A 9,820-nucleotide genomic window follows, 5' to 3' on the forward strand; every position below is an offset into this window, starting at 1 on the left:
GCGCTGGCTGGCATGTGGTGCTGGGGGATAGAACCGCGGTCCCTGTGCTTTCTAAGCTTGTTCTAAGTAGGTGCTTTAGACCACTGAGCCATCTCACCAGCCCCTATTTGTTTTTTTTATTTGGTACAGGGTCTCATTACACAGCTCAAACACATGGTGATCTTCCTGTCTCAGCATCCCTAGCACTGGGATTACAGGCATGCACCACCACACCCGGTTTGGGTGACCAGTGTGGTGCACCCAGGGTTCTGGGGTGGCACAGCATATAGTACCAGGGATTGAACCCATGTCCTTACACTTGCCAGGCAGGAGCTTAGAGCACCAAGCTATCTCCTCAGCATCTGTATTTCTTATTTAAAGACAGGTTTCACTCAGTCTCTCACCTTCCCAGGCTAGGCTTCATCTTGCAGTCCTCTTGCCTCAGGCTCTCAGTGTGCTGAGATGACAGGACATGTGCACCGCCACACCAGGCTGCAGGGATAGTGTTCTAGCTCAGGGCTTGAGATCTGTCTTGACCCCAGGAGAGACTGTTTCGGCTGTCACTTTCCTGGTTCCCTGTGAGGCCCTAGTTAGCCTGCAGTTGACTTCATCCCTCTTATAAGCTACCCGCCTGCTCTGAATTCTTCCCACCCAGACCTGCACGGCTTGAACCCTCCCATGCCCCCCTCCGGCTGTCCATTCTGTTGGAAGGAAGGCTTGAAGACGTGCGTAGGAGCGGCAGCTGCCACTCTCATCAGCCTACTGCTCCTGGTGTCAGCCTCATCCTCAGAGCCAGCCAGGCTTGTCTTCCCATCACTCCATAGGCTGAGGCAGGAGGGTCACAGCAAGTCTGAGCTTGGCCTGGGCTATGTAGTAGGATCCTGCCAAAACAACACTTTTAAGTTTTGAGACAGGATCTCACTATGTTGTTCAAGTAGGCCTTGCACGTGTATTCCCTCGGCCTTGGCCTCCTTCAGTGATGGGATGATAGGCGAGCACCACCAGATCCAGCTCTGAGTCTCTAGGTTGTAGGTGTTGAAGTGACTGTGGTGAGCAGCCGTGGGTGGGACACACTGGCCAGAAGTCTGTGCTTGTGTTGGGCCTCACCTTCTGGGTTAGACCAGAAGAGAAAGGAAAGACACGCAAGCTCTCCGTGTTTGCACGTCCCTGTCTGTCTGCATCTATGTGTTAGACAGGACGGATGTTAACATGGATGCTCCAGTATGTGAGCCTGGCACCCAGCTGCGGGCAGTCAGGTCTCATGATGGCAGTACCTCCTCTTATTCAATATTTTGGCATTAATTTCTGCTTGTAAGATTAAAAAAAAACAACAAAAAAACAAGTCTCCAAGAAATGGAATTATTGCCCAAAATCAACTACATGTGATTTGGTTTGGCAAAAGGCCAAGAGCTAAACTCTTGCCCACACTTCTCTAAAAGCTTTGCCATGAAGTTTTACAGCCGAGGGCCGGAGCCGCGTTTGCTGAGGTCTGCTCTTCTTGGTGGCCCCACGATCCAGGCATTAGTGGGCCTGGAAGGAGAGGGCCATAGAGTCTCTTGAAGGATATCTGAAGTGACACAAGAGGACACCCGCACTGAAGGGTCCCTGCCCTGTAACCTCCAGCACAAGGAGATTTGGGCGCAAGGACCACAAATTACCTACATCCGACTGCAGAAATGCAGAGCATCCTGGTCCAGTTGTTCATCTCTGCTGGGTTCAGCAGTCTCTGGCGTTTCCCTTACCTGTGTCACCAGAATGGAGGAGGTAAGGGCAGGGCCTGCTGCGCGGGGAACAGGAGCCTGAAGAGCAGGTCCTGGGGAGCAGGGGCTGGGCTGGGCCCAGGCGTCCAAGAGGAGGAGGGGTGGGGGCCTGGGGGCCTGAGTGCAGCCCGGCTCCCCCGCAGGCGGCTTCCTCCTGGCCTACGTCTTCTCCTTGCTGCTCTTCGGCATTCCCCTTCTCTACATGGAGATGATGGTAGGGCAGCGGCTGCAGGTGGACAACATCCGGGTCTGGAAGCAGCTCGCCCCCTGGCTGGGCGGCATGGGCTATGCCTGCGTGCTGGTAACAGGGGTGCCTGGGTTGGGGGGGCTCGCTCGCTCCAGCGGCCTTCGGGCTCTCAGGCCCGCCGTGTCGGCTTCAGGTACGCATCTTGCTGAGCACCTATAACAGCGCCATTATCTCCTGGAGCCTCTTCTACCTGGGCAGCTCCTTCACTTTGCCCCTGCCCTGGGAGCACTGCCCTTTGGCGAAGAACGTCAGTGGCACTGGTGAGGACAGGGAGGGGGCCGTCCGGGCACCAAGGGGCAGGGCCCGGGGAGAGAGCAGTGGGGCTGAGTGCCGGGGTCCCCCAGGTTTCTCGTGCCTCTGGACTGTGCCCCACCAGTACTTCCTGTACCACACCATACTCCAAGCCTCGGGCCACATGGAGGACGGGATCACCAGCCTTGTCCTGAGCCTCAGCCGGGGCAGCTTCACAGTCTGGGTCATCCTCTTCCTCATCTTTGTCTTTGAGATCAGGATTTCAGTGCTGGTAAGCGGCCCTGGCCTGTGGCTCCCGAGACCCGCAGGCTTCCTGCCCCACACACCTGCTTCCTCTCTGGGGGCTGTGCTGTTGGTGGCTCTTCCTTCCTGCTAGCAGCTATCCTCCAAGCCCAGTGAATCCCCCACCCACCCATCGGGCAAGCTGGCGTATGGCCACCGCGATCTGCAGCAGGCCGCTCCCCGGAAGCTGTGACTACCCTTCTCACAAAGAGCTGCTTGCTCCGTGGGTGGCCTGAAGGGGAGCCTCATATCCATCCACCCTGCTACCTCTTTACTCACCATCCTGAAGCCAATATGGTGCTCACGGAGACCCGAGGGCACAGCAGTAGTCACTTTGCAGACACTAGGACAAAGGGGCTGACATCCACAACATAAAGGAGAGGTTGATTTTGGCTCATGTTGTAAGGAGACTCTGACTGTGGCTGGCTCCAAGCGGCCTGGCGGAGGGAAGCTGCTCACCTCACGGCAGGCAGGAAGCAGAGAGAAGTGCAGGGTGGGGACAAGCGCTCCTTCTTCCAGGCCCCAGCCCCAGGGTCCACCTTTGGCCACCCCCCTCCTACTCTCGCATTCAGCCATGATCTCACGCGTGCGTGAGTCTTCCCATGAGCACAGTGCCCCAGGATCCACACACACACAAGACCTGGGGGCCACTTTATTTTTATTTATTTATTTATTATTATTATTATTTTTAATTTTAGGAATGGTCTACAGGGTGTTCAGGGTTTCACTACTAGATCAGAGTAGTAGCGATCTGCCTGTTTACAGCCTCCCAAGAGCTGGGATTACAGGCGTGAGCCACCACACTAGGTCTCAATTGCCATCTCATCGTGCCCCTGGGTGGGGCCAGCACAGCAGGCCTGGGGATTGAACCCCCTCTGAGATATTTGGCCGGCTGGGGGCCACTTTAGATGTGAACCATTACAGCTACCTTTCGAATCAGACCCCAGCCTCACCTGAGCTCTGCCCCCTTGGCCTTGCTCTGCTCCGACAGCGTGTGTCAGCCCATAAGGAGCTGACCGCTGCACTCCCTTTCCAGTTTCCCAGTAGGAGGATGCGATGTCAGGGCAGCTACTTCCGGTCCACTTCTTGGCTCCTGGGTCATATTCCTTATGTGGGAAGCTAATCAGTGCCTTTGGGGATCATTTTGCTTAACTGCACCTTTATCAACTGGTCTCTGGATCCTGCAAACAGGGAGCCTTCACCCTACCATTTCTGCACAGCTCCCAAAATAAGCCACTCCTGTAAAAACAGAGCTTAGTGGTGGGTTAGTAGGGGTCCATGGGAAAAGGGGGTGCTTTACCAATGAGGGTGAAAAACTTCAAAGCATGCATTAATGCTGTCACTCTCCATTTCCTTTCCTCTCCCCTCACCTGTGAAGTTCCACAACGTCGTCACCTCCACAGGGCCGCGTGCCTTTCCCTTTTCTGTTTCTCAGTTCCCACGTGGCCATGACCCCAGGCTCAGTGAAGTGTCTGGCTGCCCCATGGTTTTCTCCTTACCTTTGGTGCCCTGCTAACACTGGCCTCGTCTTCCCTCATCCCCAACTCTCCTGAATGCTTTTTTCCCTCCTGACCCTGTTCAGATGCTGATTTCCTGGGTGCTCCTATTCTACATTCTCCTCCTGTTCCTGTTTGTCCGGGCACCCTTCCTAGAAGGTGCGTTTGCTAGCCTCAAGCGTCTGGTGACCATAGAGGTGAGACCAGGGACTCCAAACTTTTTCCTCCTTCCACTCCTAAGACTTTACTGAGTCTCCTTGCCCTCCACTGTACTCCCCTCTGCCCCAGCCTTCTCCCTGCCGCTCTCACCTCTAGCTGCCCCTCTGCTAACTGACTGGTACTTCCAGCCTCTGAGCCCTCTCCCAAACTCTGCTCCACAGCTCTCTACCTTGGCTTCGGTGGACCTGTGGTGGCAGGCAGGAGGCCACGTGCTCTATTCCCTGGGCCTAGGCATGGGCACCATCGTCACCTCCTTCTCCCGCAACAGTGGAGGTGACAACTATGTCAAGACAGCCTCCTTTGTGGCCCTGCTCAACCTGGTGACTTCAATGCTGGCCACGATCATCGTCTTTCTAGTGCTGGGGTTCTGGGTCACCACCAGTGGCCACAGCTGCGTGGAGAGGTAAGTAACCCCCTCCACCCACATGAGCATGCCATAGAACCCCAAACCCAAGCCCTCCAGTCAGATTAGTAGCTTCCCATTTATTCTCAGAGAAAATAATTGAGAAGGGAAGACTGTGGTATCTTCTATGTCATAGACAAGAAAAATAGCCTCAGAGAGCTGACTGCCCCAGGGCTTCTTCCTAGTTGCCACTGGAGGAAGGAGGATTTCAAAATCAGTTATTTCCCAGCACTCAGGAGGCTGAGCAGGAGGATCGTGGCAGATTCGAGGCCAGTGTGGGCTGCAAATGAGCTCAAGCTCAGCCTGAACTGCATAGCGAGATCCTGTCTCCAAAAAAAATCAATTACTTAACTCACAGAGAGCAGTGATTCCTGGCTTTGGCTGCATATTTGAGTCACATGAAAAGCCTTAGGAAACATTTACATTAGAGATGCAGATCTGTGTGGTCTTGGATGAATCCAGGCATTGGGATTTTAATGACTCCAGTTAGAATTTGCCTCTACAATAGGATTTTTCTGAAACTGACAGGTGCCCAAGTCCATGTTGCCATAGTGGCAGGATTTTTTTTTTTTTGAGACAGGATCTCGCTGTATATTTCAGGCTGAACTTGAACTCACAGCAATCCTCCTGCCTCAGCCTCTGGGGTTCTAGGATTGCAGGAATGTGCCAGCACTCCCAGCACTGGCAAGAACTTTTTTTTTTTTTTTTGGGCAAGAATTTTTTGATAGAGAAAATAAAGACCATACTTCCCTATAATGTTAGTCGAGAAGAGGAGCCAGATCCTGGAGAGCACTCAGCCAGTGCTCAGTGGGGAAAGAGCCAGGAATGCTCTTATGTCTGGGCAAGGGCCTGCTGTAAGTGGTGGGTGCTGGCCAGACCTTCATAGATGCATAGACCTTGCACAGAAGAGAGGAAATGAGGAAATCCTCCAAGCAGTATGGGCGCCTGGAGGAATCCAAATCTTTTTTTATTTTTAATTTATTTATTTGGCACAGGATCTCACTATACAATTCAGACTCATAGTGATCCTATTGTCTCAGCCTCCCCAGTGCTAGAATTACAGGTGCGCAACTACGCTTGGTTTCTGTGCCTATGGGGTACCGGGGATTGAACCCAGGTCTTTGTGCTAGCCAGACAGGCACTTAGACCACCAAGCTATCTCCCCAGCCCGAAGCATCCGAATCTTAGATGCTTCCAGTGCACAGAGGATGAATCCGCCACTTCTCCTTGCACCATTCTTAGCAGCTGTGCTGAGGAAGTGGCGGAGGCTGCCACAGAGACTAGACTGGGAGGCAGGATTTTTCTAGTGCTCAGGTTCCTGGGTCCCGCTGGAGTTGATCACAAGATAAATCTTGTGTCTGGAGCTACATCCAACCCATTCCACAAATAGTGACCAATATCCTGGAAGTTAGTACCTGTGGCAGGTGCGGAAAGTCGGGAACTTCACTCACTGGTGACATGAGTTCTGTTCAGTCCCGTTTGAAGACAGGAAACTGAATTAAACATGCCCAGCTGTAGCTCAACTCTTAGGAAAAATGTAATGAGTTCATTGAGACTAAACAAGTAAGATACGTGCCTTTCTCCTTTGTTTTTTGACATATAATAACCAGCATAAAATTAAAAATCACAAGATATTAAAAGTCCAGAAAAATGTAAACCATAGCCTAGAGGAAGAATACCCGGGGCAAGGGATATAGCTCAGTGATGCGAGCGCCTGCCTGGCAAGTGCAAGGTCCTGAGTTCAGTAACAGTACCAAAAAGAAAAAAGACCCAGATATTAGAATGAACAGATAAAAATTTTAAAACTACCTTTATGAATATGATATGGAATTTCATCAGAAAGATGAATTTAGTGTGTAGAGAGATATAGAGACTACAAAAAAGAATCCTGTGGAAATTCTAGAACTGAAAATATAAGTTAAAAGTTACATTGAATATATTCTTTTTTATGAATTTATGACAGGGTGTACAGGATGTACAGGGTCTCACTACGTAGATTGGACTCAGTGATTGTCCTGTTTCAGCCTCCCAAACACTGGGATTGCAGGTGCGCGCCACCACACCCAGTCTCAGTAGCAGTCTCAGTGTGCGGGGGCAGGGCTGGCACGGCTCGCAGGGGATAGAACACCCCCGATTCCTCCACCCCCCACCCCTGTCCCTGCGTCTGCCTAAGCAAGCGCTTTAGTCTGCTGAGCTGCTGGCCAGCCCTTATCGATTTAATATGATCTGGAAATAGTAGAAGAAGGAATCAATAAACTTGAAGATAGAAGGTAACATGTAGAAGTTCTGTGCCATGCGCCTCACAGAGAGAAAAAAAATGAACATTGCCTCAACGACCTGTCTGTAGAACTCACCTGTGTGTGACTGGAGCCGCAGCAGGAGAGAAGGAGCAGTTGGTACAAAAATTTAATAATTAAGAAAATAGGGGCTGGTGAGATGGCTCAGTGGTCTAAAGCACCTACTTGGAACAAGCTCAGCAAAGCACAGGGACCGCGGTTCAATTCCCCAGCACCACATGCCAGCCAGCTCCGCCCCCTGGTGGGCTGAGCTGGCCACATGTGCGCTCACACACACACACATAAATAAATAAATAAAATTAAAAAAAAAAAAAGAAAATACTTTTCAAATTTAATTGAAAGCATTAACCCACAGATTCAAGAAGCACAGAAGATCCCAATCTGGATAAAAACAAAGATGATCACAACTTGGATATCATAGTTAATTTTCTGACAGTCAAATATGAATAGAAAATGTCTAAATGAATTAAAAAAAAATAGGGAAGAGCCAGGCATGGTGGTGCATGCCTGTAACCCTAGCACTCAGGAGGCTGAGGCAGGAAGATCATTTAAGGTTTGAGACCAGCCTGGGCTACAAAGTGAGCGCAAGGCCAGCCGGAACTCCACAGTGAGAGAGAGAGAGAGAGAGAGAGAGAGAGAGAGAGAGAGAGAGAGAGAGAGAGAGAGAACATTGCAGTACTTCCCTGGCATATGCCACTGTCCTGAGTGTGTTGCATACAATGGCTCTGTAATGAGAATTATAGCTAACTTCTCAGAAACGATGCAAATCATGAAAATGGAACACAGTATTGTAGAGTGCTAACAGGAAGGCCCTGTAAACCACATTCCATATTCAGCCATATAGCTTTGAGCAGTAAAAGGAAAGTGAAGACATTTTCAGATAAAGATGAGATAATTCATCACAACAGAATCTGTACCAAGGGAGACTCTAGAAATTCTTGAGGCTGGAAGAAAATACTTAATTTGTATTTGGACGTCATTAAAGTTTACCACTGAAAAAGTCATTTCCCATACTCAACTTGCTCTGAACATACGCAAAATTCTCCCAGTAACTGAATAATTCATCTCCCTTGAAATTAAAATTAATTTAAATTAAATGTTCAGCGCTTGTGGCTGGGGAGATGGCTCAGTAGAATAAGCACTTGCCTGGCAAGCGCAGGGTCCTGAGTTCAATCCCCAGTACTGCAACATAAATAAATAAATAGATAGATAGATAAAAATTAAATGTTCAGTACCTCAACCATATTAGCCACATCTTAGATACACGTAACTGCATCTTGTTCGTGGCCGCTGTATCACACTTATAATTCAGGAGAGAACATGGAGACGACAGGACATTTGCCAGACACCCAAGGAAAGTAGAAAAGGAGAGAAAAGGAACAGATGAGGCAAAAGCAAACCCGAGGGCAGACGGCTGTGGCACTGATCACAAATACCGTACTTCAAAAAGAGCGAGCAGTTGTAAGACCACATGAGGGGAGCTTCGGGCCGGCGAGATAGCTCAGTGGGATAGAGTCCGGGTCCCTGCACTTGCCTACGCGGGCACGTAGTTCCCGGAGCTATCTCGCCGGAACACAGGGCCCCAAGGTGCGCTGAGCAGGCCCCCAAGACCAGGCATGGTGGTGCACCCCTGTAATCCCGGCACTTGGGAGACTGAGACAGGAGGATCAGTACAAGTCTCTGGGGAGGTCGCTCAGAGGCAAAAGCACCTACCTAGCAAGCACAAGGGCCTGCATGCGGGGCTGGCCCTGCATCCCCACGTGCGCTGTGCTGGCCCCATAACCAGGCACGGTGGCAGTAATCCCAGCACTCGGGAGGCTGAGACAGGAAGATCACTACAAGTTTGAGACCAACCTGGGGACTACAAAAGTGAACACAAGGCCAGCCCAAACTACATAGTGAGACCCTGTCTCAAAACAAAAAACAAACCTTGATCCTTTCCTGTTTACATGTGACTTTCTTTATCAAGTCACAAAGAGGCCTAATGTCAGACAACAGAAAAACCCGACACAGGCAAAGGAACAATCAGAAGAAAACTAATGAGTCTAGACATTAAGGTGGAAGTAAGGACAAGTGATAGTATCTGAGACAACGACAAGCGTTTCATGATGGAAGCATCCACTCAGCAGGAAGTCGGGATTACGGAAATGTTGCTGCACCTCCTAACAGTTTCAGAGTGAATGGGAGCTGGGTGTGGCATCAAACACCTATAATCCCAGTGCTCTGAGACACCGAGGCAGGCGGATTGACGGTTGCAGCCCAGCCTTGGCAACTGATGATTTAACAAGGCCCTGTCTTAAAAATGAAAAGGGGCTGGAGATATGGCTCAGTGCAAGCCCCTGGGTTCAGTCCCCAGTATCACACACACACACGCACGCATGCGCATGCACACACACACACACACACACACACACGAGGCTATAGTATAGTTGAGTGCTAGAGCACACACTTAGCGTGCATAAGGCCCTGGGGTCAATATCCAGCACAAGAAGGAGGAGGGAAGGAGGAAGAGAAAGAAAAAGAAAAATTTCAGAACTGAAATAACAGGTCCATAATCATAGTGATTTCCCTGGAGATCTCAAATACTTCTCTCTCAGTAGCTGATACAAAAGATAGAAAATACAAATGTAAAAAATAACTGTAAGGGCCGGCCAGATAGCTCGATGGACTAAAGCGCCTGCTTAGGCAGAGCGCAGCGGCCGGGGTTTGATCCCTGACATGCCTGAGCTGGCCCGGCCCCCAGGGTGCACTGAGACCATGATTGAGACTGGGCATGGTGGCGCACACCTGTAATCCCGCTCAGGCGGATCACTACGAGCCTGATCTGTGTAGTGAGACCCCGCAGACCCTGCAGACCCCACAGACCCCGTAGATCCCGCAGACCC

At 50.7% G+C, this 9,820-nt stretch overlaps 1 protein-coding gene across 1 annotated transcript in view; it reads left to right on the forward strand.

The window, feature by feature from the left end:
• Nucleotides 1-1,655: 1,655 nt before the first annotated feature.
• LOC101591509 (orphan sodium- and chloride-dependent neurotransmitter transporter NTT5-like) overlaps nucleotides 1,656-9,820 on the forward strand; it is a 14,311-nt gene continuing 6,146 nt past the window's right edge. Inside the window, exons 1-6 of the mRNA XM_004646510.1 lie at nucleotides 1,656-1,743; nucleotides 1,883-2,040; nucleotides 2,120-2,246; nucleotides 2,331-2,509; nucleotides 4,103-4,213; nucleotides 4,397-4,638. Coding sequence (XP_004646567.1) covers nucleotides 1,656-1,743; nucleotides 1,883-2,040; nucleotides 2,120-2,246; nucleotides 2,331-2,509; nucleotides 4,103-4,213; nucleotides 4,397-4,638 — 905 coding nt within the window. The remainder of the gene's footprint in view (nucleotides 1,744-1,882; nucleotides 2,041-2,119; nucleotides 2,247-2,330; nucleotides 2,510-4,102; nucleotides 4,214-4,396; nucleotides 4,639-9,820) is intronic.

This window comes from Octodon degus, unplaced genomic scaffold (assembly GCF_000260255.1).
Source record: "Octodon degus isolate 3935 unplaced genomic scaffold, OctDeg1.0 scaffold00268, whole genome shotgun sequence".
NCBI classification, from domain to species: Eukaryota; Metazoa; Chordata; class Mammalia; order Rodentia; family Octodontidae; genus Octodon; species Octodon degus.